General features: G+C 35.1%; 1 protein-coding gene across 2 annotated transcripts in view; it reads right to left on the minus strand.

Annotated features, from left to right (window-relative positions):
- STRN (striatin) overlaps positions 1 to 19,793 on the minus strand; it is a 93,266-nt gene that overhangs the window by 15,393 nt on the left and 58,080 nt on the right. For both annotated transcript variants that reach the window (XM_021697518.2, XM_044918761.1), the window contains exons 7-11: positions 18,404 to 18,539; positions 14,654 to 14,764; positions 11,930 to 12,073; positions 7,067 to 7,203; positions 1,455 to 1,630 (exon numbers count right to left, since the gene is read on the minus strand). In XM_021697518.2, the coding sequence (XP_021553193.1) occupies positions 1,455 to 1,630; positions 7,067 to 7,203; positions 11,930 to 12,073; positions 14,654 to 14,764; positions 18,404 to 18,539 (704 nt within the window). The remainder of the gene's footprint in view (positions 1 to 1,454; positions 1,631 to 7,066; positions 7,204 to 11,929; positions 12,074 to 14,653; positions 14,765 to 18,403; positions 18,540 to 19,793) is intronic.

Below are 19,793 nucleotides of genomic sequence, written 5' to 3' on the forward strand. Positions count from 1 at the left end.
TAAATGAAATTCTACAAGTCAAACAGTCTAGGAAAGAACCATGAACATAGTAGGATTTCAATAAATGGTACTTGAATTTCTTTGCATTTCCATCAAGGCTAGTATGTCTGACCTCAGGATACTTGTAAAAATTGTCCAAGTCATCAGTTTATTCATTATTCAGAACACTGAATGTATAGATAGTCTACACTGCCTAATATTTAAACTGGATTTAAAGTCAATTACCATTTCTTATATTGTATTACAGTTTTTTTTATAGGCATATGATTTCTCTCCTTAAGCATTTCCAAAATGTTAAGCTCAAAGGTAAACAGGCCATGTTATTACATGTGAAGGTATTATTACTAAGCTATCACCAGCAAGATACTTGTTTCAATATTTCTCTGTTTTAGTCAAGACTATATGAGACATTCACATTCCCTGATCTAAAGAGATGCCCATTGTGACCAGAGAACTAGAAAGACAAAAGGCACAATTTATAACTAAGAAATAATTTTTCTTTGCTGAAGATACCTGATCCATATGAGGATTCTCTTGGTTTTAGCAAGATCTGGTTGAGCTATCTGATGCAGACTGATAAATCAAGTATTTTATCTAGTCCATGTATGACTCACAGTGGGAATGTCACTGATCTCTTTTAAACTTGGCAATAGATATCCTCTATCAGTAGTAAAACTTCTGTAATCTCTTCCAGTTCATGTTCATTTCTACTCTTCCAATAACTGAAGTGCCTGACACTGGAGAAGGGCCCATGCTGGGTTCTGGGCCACCTGATTCAAGGACACAAGGAGAGGGACCTCCAGTAAGCACCCCACCAAGTGGGGCTAAGACTAGCTTGGTGACTGATAAGAGTTTATACCAACTCGTGTCTGTTCATGCTTAGAGAGGAACCAAGGGGCCAAGGCAAGAACTAGCAGTTAAGTGACAGCAACAATAGTACCTTCCGTCTATACATTTTGGTGGGTATGGAAAGTACCTAAAGGGACAAGGCCAAATGACAAAACCAAAGAGAGGTCCCTCACCCCTCTCAATCAGCCTTCCCTCTCTTCCACATGGTAAATCCAAACCTAATAAGCAACAGGACAGGGATGGGGTGGGGTTTGATGATTTTAAACATGCCTGCACCTCTTTACAACCAGAGTAGAAACCTTCGGTATAGATAAGGGACTCCGCAAATATGACAACCATTTAAAACACTGTATAAGGACTGTAAATAGCATTCAGAAACACTGGGAAACAGATAATACATTTCTCTCTCAGTGTCAGTTTTCCAACCTACTATCAGGTTGTGAGTATGAAGGGAAAAATTCTAATTATGTGACATGGTAAAGAAGAAAAAACTAAAAGGGATACCTGATAAATTGAGAAATTTAATAGCAAATAATTTAAGTATTTTTCTGCTGAAAAACTGATAATTAAAATACTCAAATACAGTTAAAGTAGAATATTCTCACTTTTTGGCTGGGGCTGTTTTCTGCAAATTCCACATTTTCAGTGTGTGATCCTCTGATGCTGTTATCAAAACAGGCTCAATGGGGTGGAAAGCAAGGGCTCGAATGCCATCAAAGTGACTTCGTAATGTAAACTTAGGGTTCCATGTCTTCCTCAGTGCATCTTTATTGTTTGCTATCTTTAAAGAAACAAAAGAAAGATACCCATACATTTAGTTCAGGACAGGAAAAAAATTATATTTCCACATTAATTCTTGCTGATTTGTCATTAAATCATCACATTTTGCAACTTTCAAAACAATATAATTTCTAAATGTAAATAATCAAATCAATAGGCAAAATTAATAATATGTCAACCAAAAGTGGTTTTCTTTGAAGAAATATGAATGCTATAACAAGAAAACAGGTAACATAATTCAATAGAAAGAATATTAACATAAAACAGATCTTCACTAGGATGACTAAAAAAAACAAAAGACAAATAATTTTCAACCTAAATCATAGTATAGAAACTAATTTGGGGTAAGAGCTGAAAAACTAAGTTACCTTTAAACTTGTTAACATTATAGAATATGATCATACTGCTGAGATTTTCAATACTTCCTACAAAGAGCTAAATTTTCATCAAATTGGCAACAAGGTTTATAAACTGGAAACATAAAATGTTAACACTGAAAGAGATAATCGGATGTCATAAAACAACAGATTCCACTTGTAAAACACATCATGTTGCTTTTCTCCACAGAAACTCCATCCCAGCAACTAAAAAATGCACTTTTTTTCTCATTCCAACTATATTCCAGCTTTTTTTTTTCATTTCCAACTAACGGGAAAACCAAAGAGGTTCATGTTTAACCTTACACTAGCACCACATATGAACTTTTCACACTCCACAGCTAATAATCATGCCAGGTTTAAGCAAGAGTGGGGCAAGTATTGTTAACACACTGGAGAAATATTACCATATTTACAATGACAAAAACCAGCAACGATACTAACAATAGCTGCTATTATAAGCATTATTAATTATTTTATACATTTTTAAAAAACTTAACATGCATTAATTAACTCACTTAACTGTCACAACAACTCTATGAAGGAATTAACATTATCCCCACTTTACAGATAGTTAGAAGTGACTTGCATAAAGAAAAAAGTTAAGTGACTTGCCCTCTAGTAAGAGGAGTCGTCAGGATTCAAACCCAAGCAGTCTGGCTTCAGAGGCTACTCTTAATATAAACTAACTTAGGACCCAGAAGTTTAAAAATTTGCAGAAAACTCTGGATAGAGCATGTCATAATTGGGTCAGTAAGGAGACAAAATACAGGATACAAGGAACTACTATAAGAATTAGGGCTGGTTATCCTTGTGGAGGAGGCAGGGGGAGAAGTGGAATTAACTTTGACTCTTCTCTGCTCTTATTAATGAGCTGAAAGATTTTCATATGTAAAAACAATTCCATTCCTTCTGAATGTCTTAATGTGGTAGACAGCCACTAAGATGGTTCCCAATCAGCCTCACCTCCTCATATTTACACCTTGTGAATCCCCTTCTACATCATAGGGTTGCTCTGTGTGACCAGTAACACACACCAAAAACCTTGCATCCTGGGTGTTCTTGCTCACTCTCTTTTCAAGGGCACTCACACTGGGGGAAGCCAGCTGCCCTGCTGAGGAACCCACAGAGAGGCCCATGTGGTGTGGAACTAGTCTCCAGCCAATAGCCAGGAAGGAACAAAGGCCTTCCAACAACCACATGCATGAGCTTGGAAGCAGATCTTCCCCAAGTCAAGTCTTGATTCAAGACTGCAACTCTTGCCTACATCTTGACTACAACTACCTGAGAGACCAGAACCGCACAGCTAAGCTGTCCCAGATTGCTAACCCCCAGAAACTATGATCTAACAAATGTTGTTTTAAGCTGTGTTGGTACAATTTGTCACACAGCAATAGATTACTAGTATGTGAATTAGAACTGGAAACTACTTGCAGGGCGCCTGGATGGCTCAGTTAAGCGTCTGATCCCAGACAGTCCTGGGATCGCGTCCCACATCAGGCTACCTGCTCAGCATGGAGCCTGCTTCTCCCTCTGCCCTTCACCCCACTTGTGTTCCCTCTCAAATAAATAAATAAAATCTTAAAAAAAAAAAAAAAAGAACTAGAGACTACTTTAAGAAATGCAGGTATAACACTAAGTTGTTTTTTTTTTTTTTTAACAACTGAGAGATAGTAAAAAAAAGAGAGGGAGAATGACATTTCTCTAGAGACATGACTGAGTTCCATAAGTTATTGGACTAAATCTTTGTGAGATTAGTATAGAGAGAACAAAAGTATCTAATGGGAACTTCTGCTTCTAGCTAAGATGGACCAGATCACTAGGATCAAGTCTGCACTTGAGGACAAGTAGAAAAACAGCTAAAAATTTTTAAATGAAGAACCAGCAAAATAGTGAAGAAAAAGCAGATGAGAATCCAGGGGAAGAGAGAAGTCTAAAAAGCCTGATATTTGGACTTTTTTTCCCAGAGGGAGTTTACTGATTTCAGAGGGGATGGCTGAGAGGTCAGGCTATGCTTCTGACAGCAGTGCAGTGCAAGGAGATACAAACCAGTGCCTACCAAGAAAGTGGGGCTTGGTGAACCTCCTTGCTCTGGGTTTTGAGTTCAAAGGGCTGCATTCTTTTTTTTAAGATTTAATTTATTTATTTATTTATTTATTTATTTATTTATTTGTGAGAAGAGAGGACAAGCAGAGGGAGCAGTAGAGGGAGAAGCAGGCTCCCCACTGAGCAGGAAACCTGATGCGGGGTTCAATCCCAGTTCCCTGGGATCCTGACCCGAGCTGAAGGCAAACACCCATCCGACTGAGCCACCCAGGCGCCCCTGGGCTGCATTCTAGATAGAAGAGTTAACTAGAAGAATACAAGCCCTTACAGAGACTGTAGATCAGTTCAGATTACCTGAAAAATTGAAAATGGAATGAGATGATCCAGATTTCTAGTGGCTACAGACATCTGACAGAAGCAAAATAAAAGACACTCCCTGAGGGAAGATATCACTCTAGGCCTGAAGTTATTTCTACAGACAACTTTTCAGGTATAGTTATTTGGACATAATAAAAAATAACCATGCCTATGCAGGGCAATACAGCATAAATGAAAACAAGCAGATACATAATCATGCTTACTGTGTTCAAGAAGATAAAAGACAACATTGTAAATTTTGAAAGAAATCTATAAACACTTAAAAAAAGAATTCTAGAAGCAAACAATATCAGACCTAAATAGATGGGTTTAATTACAGATTACACGTAACTGAAGTGAGAATTAGCAAACCAGAAGATGGGTCATAAAAACATCTAGGCTGAAGTATGGAGAAACAAAAGATGGAAAATACAGGGAAGGGAGTAGGAGACAGAGGGTACAGAAAGATCTAACAATATAATTAGCGTTCCAGAAGGAAAAGAAAGAGAAAGAAGTGCAAAAGCAGTATTTGAAGATAAATGGCTGAGAATTATACATTAAACTGATAAAAACATATTAAGCCAAGAAGGTCTAAGAACTTCAAGAAGGTTAAATAAAAAGAATCTAAACATTGGCTGACATTCAAGACATAGGGAGATTATTAGAGAAAATAAAAAATCAGACTACCACTGAATGACCAGTAATAGACAGTTAACTTTAGCAGAAAACAACAATGGAAGAAAATGAAATTATATATTTAGAGTGCTTAAAAATGAAAGAAAATAGAACAAAACCCTTGCCAAATGGAATTTGATACCAGAAGTAATAGTTAACCCACTCAGGCGAAATACAATTTAATAAAACCAGAAACTGAGGGAACTGGGCACCAGCAGACCTTCACCAAAGAGAAATAGTAACTGCTCTTAGAGTAAAAGAAAAGTGATCCCAGATGGACAGTCAGATGTGCAGGGGGGAATAGAATAAAGCAAAATGAATAATGTAAAATGGATAATCCTAACTGAATACTGAGTGTACAAAACATAAGGAGATAAGTGTCTAGAGAAAATACATAACAAGAATGACATATATGTAGGGTAGGAGTTTTTTTGTTTTTAAGATTTTATTTATTTATTTGACAGAGAGAGCGAGCACACACAAGCAGGGGTGTGGCAATCAGAGGGAGAGGAAGAAGCAGGCTCCCCGCTGAGCAGGGAGCCTGATGCAGGGCTCAATCCCTGGACTCCGGGATCTTGACCTGACCTGAAGGCAGACGCGTAACCAACAGAGCCACCCAGGCGCCCCAAGGGTAGGAGATTTTAAGTAGAGTTATTAAGTGATCTAAAGGTCTTTGCATTAAAATTTTGATAAGGATGTGTGTGGTAATCTCTAGGGTAACAATAAAAAGAGTAATGAAAGAGTGCATCATCTCCAAATAATGGGGTGGGGGTGAATAATGAAAAATAATCCCAATACAGGCAAAAATAGGAGAAAAAGGAACACAGAATAGGTAGCACAAATAGATGGTGGACTTAAATCCAAATATATCAGTAATTACTTTAAAAAGAAATGGACTCAATGCTCCAATTAAAAAGGTTGTCAAAGATTAGATGAAAAAACAGAAGTCAACTAAATGGGTGTTTTTATACACACAGACGTAAAACATAAGGATGTAAGAATAGAAAATTTTTTTTTTAAAAGCCTGGATCACATATGTGGAGAATGGGGAGCAAAGAGACCATTTAAAATAGGTTATTGTAGTAGTTCCATGTGAAGAAGAAATGGAGTTGGATGGGAGGTAAAACAAAAACAAAACCTATGGATTTTAGCTATTTTTGGAGGGAGAACCCAAAAGACTAATAGCCTTAGCAAGAAAAGTGAGAATTTTTGATTTGCAGGAAGAGAAGTGAGTGGTGAAGTTGCTTTTTGGGGTACTCCCTTCTCATATCCATGGTCTGCTTAAGCGTTCTTCCTACATCCCCCATGTGGCAGGAGCTATACTGTGTTCTCCAATAAAGATAATGAGGTATCAAAGTTGAGAGGATTTAACGAAGATTAAGACAGATTGTAAACACTTTATAAAATAAGCAACTGTTTTTCTGACAATTTATTATCATGAACAATTATAAATGTATTTATAATTGTGTTGGGTATTAAATAAAGGGATGCATGAATAAGGTATCAAGATCTCAGTTTTGGTCCAAAAATCACTGATGGGTCTGCCTTAACATCTGAAAAGCACCCTACAGACATCCCTGCCTAACAATAGCTAAAATCATTTGTAGATAGGATATTCACAGGTAATGTACTAAAGAAGAAACACAAATGTTGCCACTGGGCAAGCATGAATTTCAACTGATCACTGGTACCCTAAAACACAAAACCCAAACTTGGTAACAGAAAGAGAATTTTTTTCCCTTATCTAAAACCAATAAACAAGCTATAATGACTTATCGATTTAGGCAAAGCCCATAATGTTAATCTCTATGCAATGTGAAAAATATGGTCATTTACAGAATATATTCGTATTTTCAAAGTTTCCAATTAAAATGGAACCAAATTCTAGACTTGTGAAGAAGTTTGACCACTGTCTTTTTCTATAAAGTTAACTTTTTATTTTTAAGAAATGAGAAAAGAACAAAAATAAAACCATGACTCACATCATAAGTTAGTGAATCTGCTTCATTGGCCACCGTAAGGCCTGCCAATTCTCCAAGTCCCAGTTCACTTTCAAGGGCTTCATCTGCTCCCATGATAAAGGACTTCCCAGAAGAAGGAGGAAAGGTCAGTGCTTCCACTGCAGGGGGAAGACAAAAGAAACATAAAAAACCTCTTAAGTGTAAACAATTAGTCTCATAAAGACATGTCTACATTTATTCTTAAATGCTTTTAAACACAATAAAATTCGGTTAGAAAGCTCTGAAGAACTAGCTGCTTTTTTTTTTTATTCTATTTATTTATTTGAGAGAGAGAGAGAGAACACACACGTGCATAAGCCAGGGGAGGGTCAGAGGGAGAAACATACTCCCTGCTGAGTGCGGAGCCCAACAAGGGGCTCGATCCCAGGAGCCTGAGATCATGACCTGAGCCAAAATCAAGAGTCAGGTGCTTAACCGACTGAGCCACCCAGGCGCTTCAGAACTGGCTGCTTTTTCTGTATCTTAACCATAACTAAAGGTATCATCTAATTAGAAAAGCACAACATGTAACAAATCCAATAGACCACTGTCCTTTCTTTTTCACAAAAAAAATACAACTTAAAAAAAAAAAGGCTTTCCTCATTTGATATTTCTTGTTAATTACTCAAATTATTTCTATCAGTTATTAAATATATATAACAAGCGATCTGAACACTGCTGGTCTCATTCAAAATAAAACTTTAATTCTATAACCTGGAAGAATACAGAAAATTTCAAATGAAAATGGTTACAACTGTAAAATGTGCCTTTATGAGGTAAAGTTAATGCTGGTGTTAGAAGTCAGGATTATGACTGGAGACAGGGAAGGAGCAGTGATTTGAAGCGCAAGCAGGACTTCCAGGGCCCGGGTAATGTTCGGCTTGCTGACCTATAGGTCGAGGTAACACGGCTGGGTTCACTTTGTGATAATTCGCTAAGCAGTTTTCTGCAAGTATGTTGTATTTCACTTTTTTAAAAGGGTTTATTTCAAAGAAAATTTTTTTCATTGTAAATGGATTTTTTTTTCCAAAGAAATTTTTAAAATAGTGTCCATTTGAACATTTTCATTAGCTGCTAACTGTGCTTCAAGAGGCCAGATTTTCTTTGTGATAAGTGAAAATATCTTTACTTTATAACACTGAACATGCCAATCCAATTCCTTCAATCACCATCACAGAAGAACCAGTTAAAAGCAAAATGCCAAATGAAAATAGGAATTTAATTTGGTCAACAGTAAATTGTTGATTTTTATAAATGCAAATTATTCTAGCAAACTGTCAGAGGTGGTCTTTGAGTAGTTTTTTAGAGGTGGTTACTTTACTAATGACAAACATTTATAAGTTGATTACATGAATTTAGTAGTTTAAACTAAGGCTGTTAAAAAAAGTAAATTAACTTTTTCTTAAAAGAAACAAGTCAAGGGGCGCCTGACTGCCTCAGTCAGTTAAGTGTCCTCCAACTCTTGATTTCGGCTCAGGTCATGATCTCAGGGTCATGAGATCGAGCCCCATCATGCTGGGAGTGGAGCCTGCTGGAGATTCTCCCTCTCCCTCTACCCCTCTCCCCACTTGTTCTCTCACTCTCCCAAGAAAAGAGAAGAGGAGAGGGGAGGGGAGGGGAGGGGAGGGGAGGGGAAGGAAGAAAGACAAGTCGGTTAACTAATGGAAAAAACTGGACTTAAAGGTGCTTTTCAGCTTTCGATTCAATTATGTAAGTTTAGATTCAATCATAAGTATTTGTTGAAATGAAAGAATAGTTACGGGTTTTAAAAATAGTAGAGGCAGACACTCTACTTAAAATCCTTTAAGAACAAAGGAGACTATAAATTAAGACATTTTTAAACCACCATACAATAAAGCAGCAATAATAAAAATGGGTTTTACCCAAACATACCACATATCTTCTGAGAGGTTTGAACAACTCTAACATTTACTACCGAAGAGCGGGGACTGTTTAAGTTAGAAAGGCAATTTTCATGCCAAAATTTCAACAAAAAGACTCACATGAGACTATGAGGCTGGGTCTTCAGCCAGGTATTTTGTTTGCTTTCATCTCTACTGTTTCGACAACTTTGTTCAGGTGTGAAATAAAAATGATTCTTAAAAAAACAAGACTAAGATTCATGGGATTTGAGCATACACACTGTTGGGGCTAATTTAAATAATGCTCTAAAAATGACCAAGTAGGGCGCCTGGGTGGCTCAGTTGGTTAAGCGACTGCCTTCGGCTCAGGTCATGATCCCAGGGTCCTGGGATCGAGTCCCACATCAGGCTCCCGGATCAGCGGGGAGCCTTCTTCTCCCTCTGACCCTCTCCCCTCTCATGCTGTTTCTCTCTCTCAAGTAAATAAATAAAATCTTAAAAAAAAAAAAAAATGACCAAGTAAAACCTGAAAACAAAGGAAGGCAGCAACTCCTTCCACCACACACTACCGGCTAAGCCACCCGACCTGAGGGCCCGAGAGAGAGCGACCATGGGCAGAACTCACTTGACTGCTCTCTAAGATGCCCTAGAACTTAAGACTATACGTCACATTTCTATCTGGTAACTAAACATTACTAGCTCTAATCAGCTCTAATCAAATTATTGAACTGTGCCTCTTAAGTATGGCACTATTTTCTGAATTATTAAAACAAAAATAAAGTAATAAACATTTATAGCACACATAGGCTATGGACCCATTTTCTGAAACTAAACTGGAGACCAAGAAGCATCAGTCACAGACAGTTAAATACACAATGTATTTCTTACAGGGGCGCCTGGGTGGCTCAGTCGTTAGGCGCCTGCCTTCAGCTCAGGTCATGATCCCAGGGTCCTGGGATCGAGCCCCTCATCGGGCTCCCTGCTCAGCGGGAAGCCTGCTTCTCCCTCTCCCGCTCCCCCTGCTTGTGTTCCCTCTCTCGCTGTCTCTCTCTCTCTGTCAAATAAATAAATAAAATCTTTTAAAAATAATAATAAAAAAATTAAAAAAAAACAACAATGTATTTCTTACATACTTTTTCTATTGCTGAAAACCTTACACTGAGGAGGAAAGGTTAGGACAACCAATGTTACAGACAGTAAGCTGGATAGTCAACCCTTCAGTTTTAAGATTCTTAAATATTTTTTTTCTTTCAAGGGCACTTTCTGTGGCTTATGTAATGCTTTTCTACATTTATCATTCAGTATATAGTATTTAGTCTACCTCTATTATTAGAATTCTGTAAGGTGAAATCTCTGATAAAACTCTTTAGGAGTTATCAGAATAAAAGAAGAACTAACTTTTCTCCTTATCTGGACCTCATCTTGGAATAACTGAAACTGATTAAAAATTCTCACATTGATAGTGTCAACTGTCACTATCTCCTAGTGAACAACAAACATACCTAATGAGGCCCATTACTTCACATCTTTCATTCAAAAGACATGTCTACATCAAAGAAATTGTACATTTAGACTATAAAGGTGTAATGTACACGTCTTCATTATTTAATGTATGAGTAATAAATTCCAAATGTACTATAATTAACTCTAACAAATAACTAACCATGTTACGGTCAAAAATTTCATTTAAAAAGTACTCCAACCATAAATCTGTCCATCAAAGTTCTATCAGTTTATGTCTCTTTAAAATGTAACTGAGTTTAAAAACCAAGAAAGAAAAACACTTAATGATTTTTCTGTGGCTTTTTCCTGGGCTGTTTTGTTCAATCAAAGATAATTTAAAGAGGCATATTCACTGCAAATAATTACAGTATTTAAATTCAAGACAATTTTAAAAAATAAATTTTGAAAAATATTTATTAATCATTAATATTACTTTTATGTCCTACTGGATTTTCAGCTACTGTAAATATATATATTAAAATCAATTTCTACATATAGGCAGATAAATCAGAACATGTATCTAAAAGACACCTAAGATGGTGCTATAAAAAACTAGGAACCTAAATTTCCAACAGGGAAATGGTTAAGTATCAAGTCTAAAATACAAATATGTAATCTTAAAGTTATAATTATGAAAGTTATTTTTGTGGCTTTATGTTTAGTGAATAAAACAAAATGGGATTATTCTACTTGGGGACTATAACTTTGTAAAAAAAATAATACACATTTGGACAAGGACTAAAAGGGAAGAAAGTAAAAACAGAAAGCAGAAAATGTGACTAGACTTTCAGGTGTCTTTTTTCCTTTTTTCATTTATCAGTGACAAACTGCTTAAATAAAACATTTGAAAATATTTATGAGTCTCAGAGTAAACATTTACTACCTATTTATGCTTTTGTACATAAGTACGAAAAGTACAAAGTGAAGTAAAAAGTAAAAGTACAAAGTAAACATTTACTACCTATTTATACTTAATTTTCTCATTGTTGCAATGGGATAAATAAAACAGCCTATGTATACCAAATACATGGCTCCTGTGGAGCCAGGGGATGTTCTAAACTAGAATTCAGAGTTGGGTCTTTAAGTTTATGCACCCTTTCTTAAGTCTAAAAGACTGAAGCTGGAATCAAATTCTCTTGAATGTAAGAAAGCCTACTTTTGGGGGATACTATGTAGATCAAACATCTGTAAAATAAAATTCTTTTCTTAAAGAGTCCTTCTGAATAACTGAACTTATATATGTATATCCCCATACTTTTTGTGCTCTAGTGTGTCTTTTTTTTTTCTTAAGAGGAGAGGAAGGGGGGCGCAGAGGGAGAGGAAAAGAGAGAATCCCAAGCAGGCTCCACACCCAGCATGGAGTCTGACACAGGCAGGGCTCAATCTCACAACCCTGAGATCATAACCTAAGCTGAAATCAAGAGTCGGACGCTTAACCGACTGAGCCACCCAGACACCCCCAGAGGTCTTACATACTTACCTTCATCTGCCCTATTTATTTCGTGTTCAGGAAGCCTGGAGCTGGTGGGCCTGGAAGGTGAACCCACAGATGGCTGCAATGAGGGAAGTTCATCAACATCTCTCAAATTAGCAAGCATATCTTGTAGTTTTGACCTATTGGGCCCTAGCCCAAAAACAGGGAGGAAGAGAACAAAAAAGAAGAGAATTATTCAACTGCATCAAAATGGTGCCACAAACCTTATTCACATCTACCTACATTCAGCTTTAAAACTACCCTACCATATTAAAAAATAATTACTTTCCAAGTTTTCAAATTATTTTAAAAGTTTATTTCTTGAGAAGAATTATGTTTTACATATATTTTAAAAATTAAGCTAAAGGAATAATATTGCTATTTGCATGAAAAACAATGTTCATGTGCAGTTTGAACCATTAAAAATCATATTATTCTATAATCCTTGTATATTACTCTAAATGCAGACAGATACCACGGATTGTGAAGCTACTGTGTATTGCATTAAACAATAACATCCCTTTTTGTTTGTCTGTTTATGTTAAGTTGCATTCATTGCCTTACATCCTGAAACTATGGTACCCGAGGTGAAATCTCATGCCCTACTGATTACTTACCTGAGCTTTGATTCTTCATTCTCCCACATCCCTGTTTTGACTGTTTTATATAGGATAGAGGCTGAAACAGATCTTCGGTAGTTTTTCCTGTTACAAGTTTAATTAAGAATGGGAAAATCTTACCCATAGTCCATTATGTTTTTTTTTCCTATACCAGCAAAGAATACAACTACTTTTAAGCAATTTTAACTAATACCTAGAAATATATTTCAAGACAGTATGATTGGAGTACACAATTTGACTGGAAATATTTCTACTAGACCATATCAAAAGGACTTGATCAAACTTTTCCAATGAGTAATTTTTAATTCAATTAAAAATATTTATGGTGGTTTATAAATCCATGCTTTATATATCAAGTCAAAGCTTTGCTTCAGTTCTGTTTTTATGTCTTCACTTGTTCCCAGATCACCATTTTATTAAGACAACATGAACTGACAGCAATAAACAAAATGTGCTGAGCCTCACTCTGCAGTCCTTCTATCCTCAATGAAACACATTAAAATTTCTCTCCCTGCAGTCATTTTTCTTCATCATACAAAAAAACCATGTGCTATATGCCTGCCTAGTGATCATAATCCCCAGTCAGGAAATCCAATAGCTTCCATTAGTAGGAATACTGTTCCAGTCAAATGGTGCCATTTTAGATCTTAAGTGCTAAATTCCAACTACAGCAATGCCTTGATATTTGACAAGAACTGAATAATCAATATAATAGTAGGTGGATTCTACATAAGACCTAGATATCCTTCCAACTGAGAGATGTTTTACATTTGAAGACATTCATTATTGCAGCATAAGGACTTAAAGAAATACCAACTTTAAGCCAATCTGAAAATTAAAATATTCTTTCTCATTTATGATATTTGCATTAAAATTTCAGTATAACTGGTTTTGCCATGGTCTGCAAAGTCGTAATAAAGCATGTCTCATTACTGTTTAAGATTGAATTTTTTATCCATACATTTGGATAAAAGGTACAAAACGCTCTTAGGTTTTAATATTAATCTTTCTCACTGTGATTTAATTTATATGGAGGAGGTATCAAAGAACATCATCTCACTTATGTAATAGTTGGTATAATGATAACATCAAAAATAGTCACTGACTTTTTATCCATTCAAGCTAAATACTTGTAACACCTAAAATATTTTAAATAAAGATTTAAATGTTTATCAGTAATGACTACACTACTTTTTCCAACTTTTAAATATATGTTTCACTAAACTGGATTTTCATCTTACTTTACACTACTTTAATATCCCAAAGGATGCAATTCCTTTTGCCATAAAAGGGAAACCCATGTTCATATTGTCAATGAGAGTGGAAGCACAAGGAGGTAGTTTAGCCTTGCTCTCCTAAAAAGGTGTTTTAGATGGTGTTCAGGGATGTTTGAAAGACTTTGTATTTCCACTTCACTTTAATTAGTTCTACTGCTAAACCTAATAATTTGTATAATGAGTTTTATATATATATATGATTCACAGGGCTAGCAATTTCATTTTAGCTTCCATTTTTGATATGATAGACATCTTATTAAAAAAGAAAAAAGCTAACTGGTCAAAATTTTTAAATTAGAAAATAAATACTTTTAAAAGTTGTGTATTTGACTCTGTGCCCTGTATAGCATATAGTGGTGAAAGCAAATGAACTGTCTGTTATGAACACAGAGAATATTCAGGGGTAGAAATTAACTTTGTCTCCAAGTCCAAAAATAATATGCAATAATTTGGGTGGATTGCCAGAGGGTCATACTAGATGAGACTTAAAATTGTCAACAGTGAAAAATCATTGTGGTAATTAAGTATATATACTTTAAAAATGAAATTATCACTATGTTTTGAATATATAGTCCCACACTCTCATGAGGCTCTAGATGTATTATTGGGATATATTATGGTTCCATAATCATATGCATGGCTGTTTTTATTTTTTTAAGGTCATACTCAAAGAGCTAACCATTTAATTTCAACCCCTGAGAGCAGATGAAAAGGAAAGAGATCAGAAGCAGAAAAGAAAATGAGTAAGTGGTTTTAGGAAAACATTGAAAAAAAAATTGGGGATATAAAAGAGGCAAGTTTTATGATTTACAGATACAATGTTTTCCACTTACTCTTCACCCCCTTTTTCCCCTTTCTCTCCTTTTTGTATTGTTCCTTGAGTTTGGTAATTACTCCCTGGTCCACATTCCAGGCTTCAGGCATGAGACACTGGTCTTCCTTTTCTAAATAGAGTGAAACAAATGAAACAGCCTTTTTAAATAAGATATTGAACACTGTAAGTCAATTCACTGTTATGTCACTGAATGACATAACAACCATTTTGTTCATCATATCACTAATTTTAAAAAGTCATTGCTTATTCTTTAGATGTATAAGTCATAGAAAATATAATATCTAAGAAACAACAATCAATTCAATTTCCTAGGTAATAAGAAATTTCTCTTGAAAGAGACATAGAAAAAAAAAAAAACCCTAGAAGATCTGAGTGACTTTTAGTAAATTAAGCCCAAAAACTCTAGAAGAAGCCCTCATTTTCTTATTCAATTAGGACTGACTCATAAAAAAAAATTTCTTATTAATTTATGTAATGAGAGATTATTATTAAGAGATTATACAAAATAGTCTTCAATAATCTTTTCATTTTAAAAATTTTATATTTTTGGCATGTGTTCATCAACTAATGATCATTTTTTTTTACAGGCCTTATAAATAGCACTTTGTAAACTTATCAATCAACCTTCATTCAAAATTTAAAGCAATTTAAGTGATTTGTTAGTTTACAAATTCTTAAACAGGAAACTGAGCTCCTAGTAGATAACAAATTCAATCATTAATTTTCACTATTACAGGAGAAGAAAATTTAAAGAATGTGTTATATATTTTATATTAGTGTAAAATTACTTATATACTATATAATGCTATGTTTTAGCTCAGAACTCTCACTTGAATTCAAGACTCATATATCCAACTGCCCTAGACTCTACATTTCCATTAGAAAGTCTAACAGATTATCTCAAACTAAACGTATAAAATCAAATTGCCAATCTTCCAAATCCAATGTTTTATCATCCTTCCATTTGCTCAGACCAAAAACCTTCCTTTTCTTCCATATTTCACATCAAGTATTTCACAAAATACTGTTTTTTCTATCTTCCAAACACATCCAGAATCTGACTACTTAGCACATACTCTACTTCTCTAATCACTCTGTCTCTTGCTAAAATTACTCCAATAATTGTCCCCTCTCCCCTCACACCAAGACTATTATCAACACTGGGTGCTCTCTCAATAAAGCCAGAATGATGCTTTAAAATCAAAGTCGGTTCATGGCACCCTTCTGCTCAAATTCCTCCTGTGGTTCCCCATCTCACCAGTGGTCTATGGCCCTACATGATTTGGTCATTTCTTACCAAATTCCCCCTTAGAATCACTCTGCTCTAGCCATTCTGATGTCCTTGAATTGCTCAAGCATATCAAGGCTGCTGCCATCTTGGGGCATTTGCTGTGGCTTTCTTTTTCCTGAATATTTCTTCCCTGGAAACCATATTGCTAAAACCCACCAATCAACTTTTGAGTCTTCTGTCCAAATGTTACCCCCCCCCTCAATGGGAACTACCCCATTACAATTTTAAATTGTAATCTGTCCCCTCCACTTCACCCCAACCCCAGCACTCTCTATTCCCCTTACTCTGTTCTACTTTTTCTATTTCCCATAGCATTTATTACCTTCTGACATGCTCTATCATTTATGTTTATTAAAGTTTATTGTCTATATTCTCTTAGTAGCCTATACGGACCACAGGGGTAGGGATCTTCACCAAATGATTTGGCACACAGAAAGCATTTGATAAGTATTTGTTGAATGACTGGAATAAACCAAAATGAATCAGAACAAACAGGAACCTATTTTTAACAAGTTAAATTTCAATCTACAGGTCAAAAAACTTAATTGGGCCTCTGAAAAGATTAAACATAATAAATTTAAAAACTCAACATTTTTACAGTTCTAACTATAATCTATCAATAATAAAAAGTTTCTACTTTCCCAGAAAGATCTAACAATTAAAAATGTTAATATTTCAGCAATCAGGTCTTATTAATTTAAACTGGGTAGCTTTTGGATCCTACAATGTCTTTAGTTTTTTAAATTAAAAGTTAAGCCTTATTGTAATCTTCACTATACTCACAATGATAGTAATGGAAGATCATGGAAGATGTGTGGTAAAATCTATTTACTTGCCAGAAACTAACAAGATTCTTAACCTACGCATATTCACTCCTTTTTTAAGGGGGAAGGGGAAAAATAAATGAAGCACTTAAAATGGTTTAAATGTCCATTCAGTTAAACAGGATTTGCAATCTGGTTCTTTTAATTGCTTAAAAGTGAAATTTTCTGACTATGAATAATGAAATCCTAAAAACACACAAGGCTAAACTCCTGGTAAGGAAACCTCTAGTCAACTGAAAGATTCCATTCACTCATATTCAGAAATACCCAGTACACTACTAAAGAGTAAGACAGCTCAAAAGTGGGACCAGTCGCTCATGTTCTCACCAGTAACTTCCTAGGAGGTTAGCTGAAAACGTACACACATGTATCATATAAACTCTGGGCCATGACTCACACTATAAAGCAAAGGAAGTGACACAAGAAACAATGCAGCTGTCTTTGGAGAGAAATGAATCACAAAACCCTTGCAGTAAGACTGGCAATGAAAAAAGCCAACTATTATTTATGCAGATGTATGACTCCTCAGAGAAAGACTTCTGTGTAGACAGTGGATCTAGCTATATTGGTAGAACTGGTGTCTAAAATATCTGAGTAACTTGATAAATAAACTCAGCAGTAACAATATAGAAAAGAGATTTTACTTCAATATTCCCTTGGTTTCCAAACTTTGATCTGTTGCAAAAAAACAGTAATAATAATTAGTCACTATTTTATAGCCATTACATATTTCAATGACTAATTATCCTGTATAATAATTACCTTCAGATATTTGCCACAAAAAAGGAAAAGAAGTGGCATCTTAAGAGTTCCTGAAGGTAAAGCCCCAAGGAAAGCCCCCAATTTAAAACCAGGATAATTACTGATTCTCTAACTCTGTCTTTAAAGAGCATAAAACCACAACTAAGGGAGTCCTGGAATTCTTCAACCTCAACAGAAAATTTTCTCTCATTCTCAGTATCTGTCTCTCTCTCTTCCTCACTCATACTACATGTACACACACCTGCTAGGACTGATCACTTTTGAAGAATTCATCACAATCCTACCTTACTGATAGCAACAATTCATTTCCAAACCCAAAGAACAATCTATGCTGTAGAAGTCTTCCCCCAAATACTTGTTTTACCTCGTTAGATGTTTAAAATATTAAATTTGTTTAGAACAATTTGCACCAAAAAATTCTATGCCTTGCACAAACTGGTGAAATCTGCCTAGATTGAATAACTATAGTTTTTTAAATTTATACTTCTTTTTCACAGAAGATGCCAGAGATGAGTCTCTAAAAACTCTTCTATTACATTCTCAAACTCAATTTCCACAAAATCCAGATTTGCAAGTTCTACTATCTAGGCAGGAAACACAGAACATTCTGTATATGGATTCAAATTATTTTCATGGTATATTGCTTATATTAAAAAAAAAAAAGATAACTAGTTGTACAACTTCCTTTAAACATGCACACACAAATATACACCCTGGATAAAAGGTGACAACAGTAAAAAGTTCATAGGATGTTCAAAATTTCAACATTATAAGAAATTTACAGTGTTCTTCAAGATATTGCCCTCCTGGTAAAATATTAGTTTCTTTTGTTTACTTAACACCTTTGGCTGGAGGCAGTATGTTTCCTTACCCCATTCTGTTCCATCGCCTGCACTTCTAGACTCATTGTCTCCTTCCTCTGATGTAACCAAGAAGTCAAATTCCTTTAGAGCTTCTTTTGTATCTCGATCTTCACTGCTATCAGGTAATGCTTTTTTCCTAACAATCTAATGAAAAAACATGCTAAATTAAAATTTTAGGATATATTATGAAATTCATTTAAATAAAGGAAAACGGTATCCCTTTATCACTGAATGAGGAAACCCAATTATTGGCTTCTTCAGAAAGTATATCTTTGTCATGTTAAAAGCTATAATACTTAACCAGTTCAATGTAAAACAGGTATCATTTAAAAAAGATACATTACACATTTTAAAGTAATAATTTAAACTTTGTTCAAGGTTGGCTTGTTTGTTTTGAGTAAGCTAATGAAATCATATATTGAAAACACTGGAATATAAGATAGGTATTTCAATTATAGATAGATGAAAAATGTCCCTGACATACTACTGTACTATGAGAACTACAACCATATTCTCATATTTCTTGGATGCAGTCTGTGCAATGCAGACATTCTAAACTAACCAAAAAGAGAAACACTTCATAAAATACAAGAGTTTTACAGAATATAACGATGATAAATGTGAACTCTACTACATAATTCCCTTAAAAAATCTAAAATCATAAAAGCTACAAACTCAGAAATGAATGCAAGTCTCAGAAAGTATGGTATTAGAGAAGGAAAAAAAGCTTCCCCCAGTACTTCTACTGTTCCAACCTTGCATCAGTTTTCCCTAATAACTCTTCATGTATTCAAATTTTTTCTAAAATACTGATCTTTCCGAGTGGGACCTTAGATTCAATAGCAAATCTGGTAAGGGCTGTTATGTCTTATGTATTTAGGAATATCTCTGGAATCAAAAATCCAGTTGGAGGACTGAAATTTAGGCTTAATGTATGCAGAGATAATTTTTGAGATCTATATGTCAAAACTCTTTATGAATTATCTTTTTAGTCACCTCCACCACCAGAAGCCCAAAGAAATTAGGATGAATGGTTTGCAGCTTCTTTTGATAAAATGGATTCACTATCTCAGCTTCTCCGGGCCTCAGCTTCTTCACTCCATGCAAAATGGAAATAGCATGATCTGATCAAACTTTATCACTGGGTTACTGTGAGTGGATTAAAATTATAAGGGTTCAACAAAGTGATCAACAGGACAGAATACAGAGTCTAGAAACAGACTCTAAGAGATAACAAATACCTGACTTGTATGCCCCTGTTCTCATGCCCATTCCTGGTATTACTTACCAATCACAGCACTTTTCATCTAAGATCAGATACAGCCTCAGAAATCTTTCTCAGTGAAACAGTATGGAAGTTCCTCAAAAAGTTAAAAAACAGAGCTACCCTACAACCCA

Source organism: Neomonachus schauinslandi, chromosome 10, assembly GCF_002201575.2.
Source record: "Neomonachus schauinslandi chromosome 10, ASM220157v2, whole genome shotgun sequence".
Taxonomy (NCBI): domain Eukaryota; kingdom Metazoa; phylum Chordata; class Mammalia; order Carnivora; family Phocidae; genus Neomonachus; species Neomonachus schauinslandi.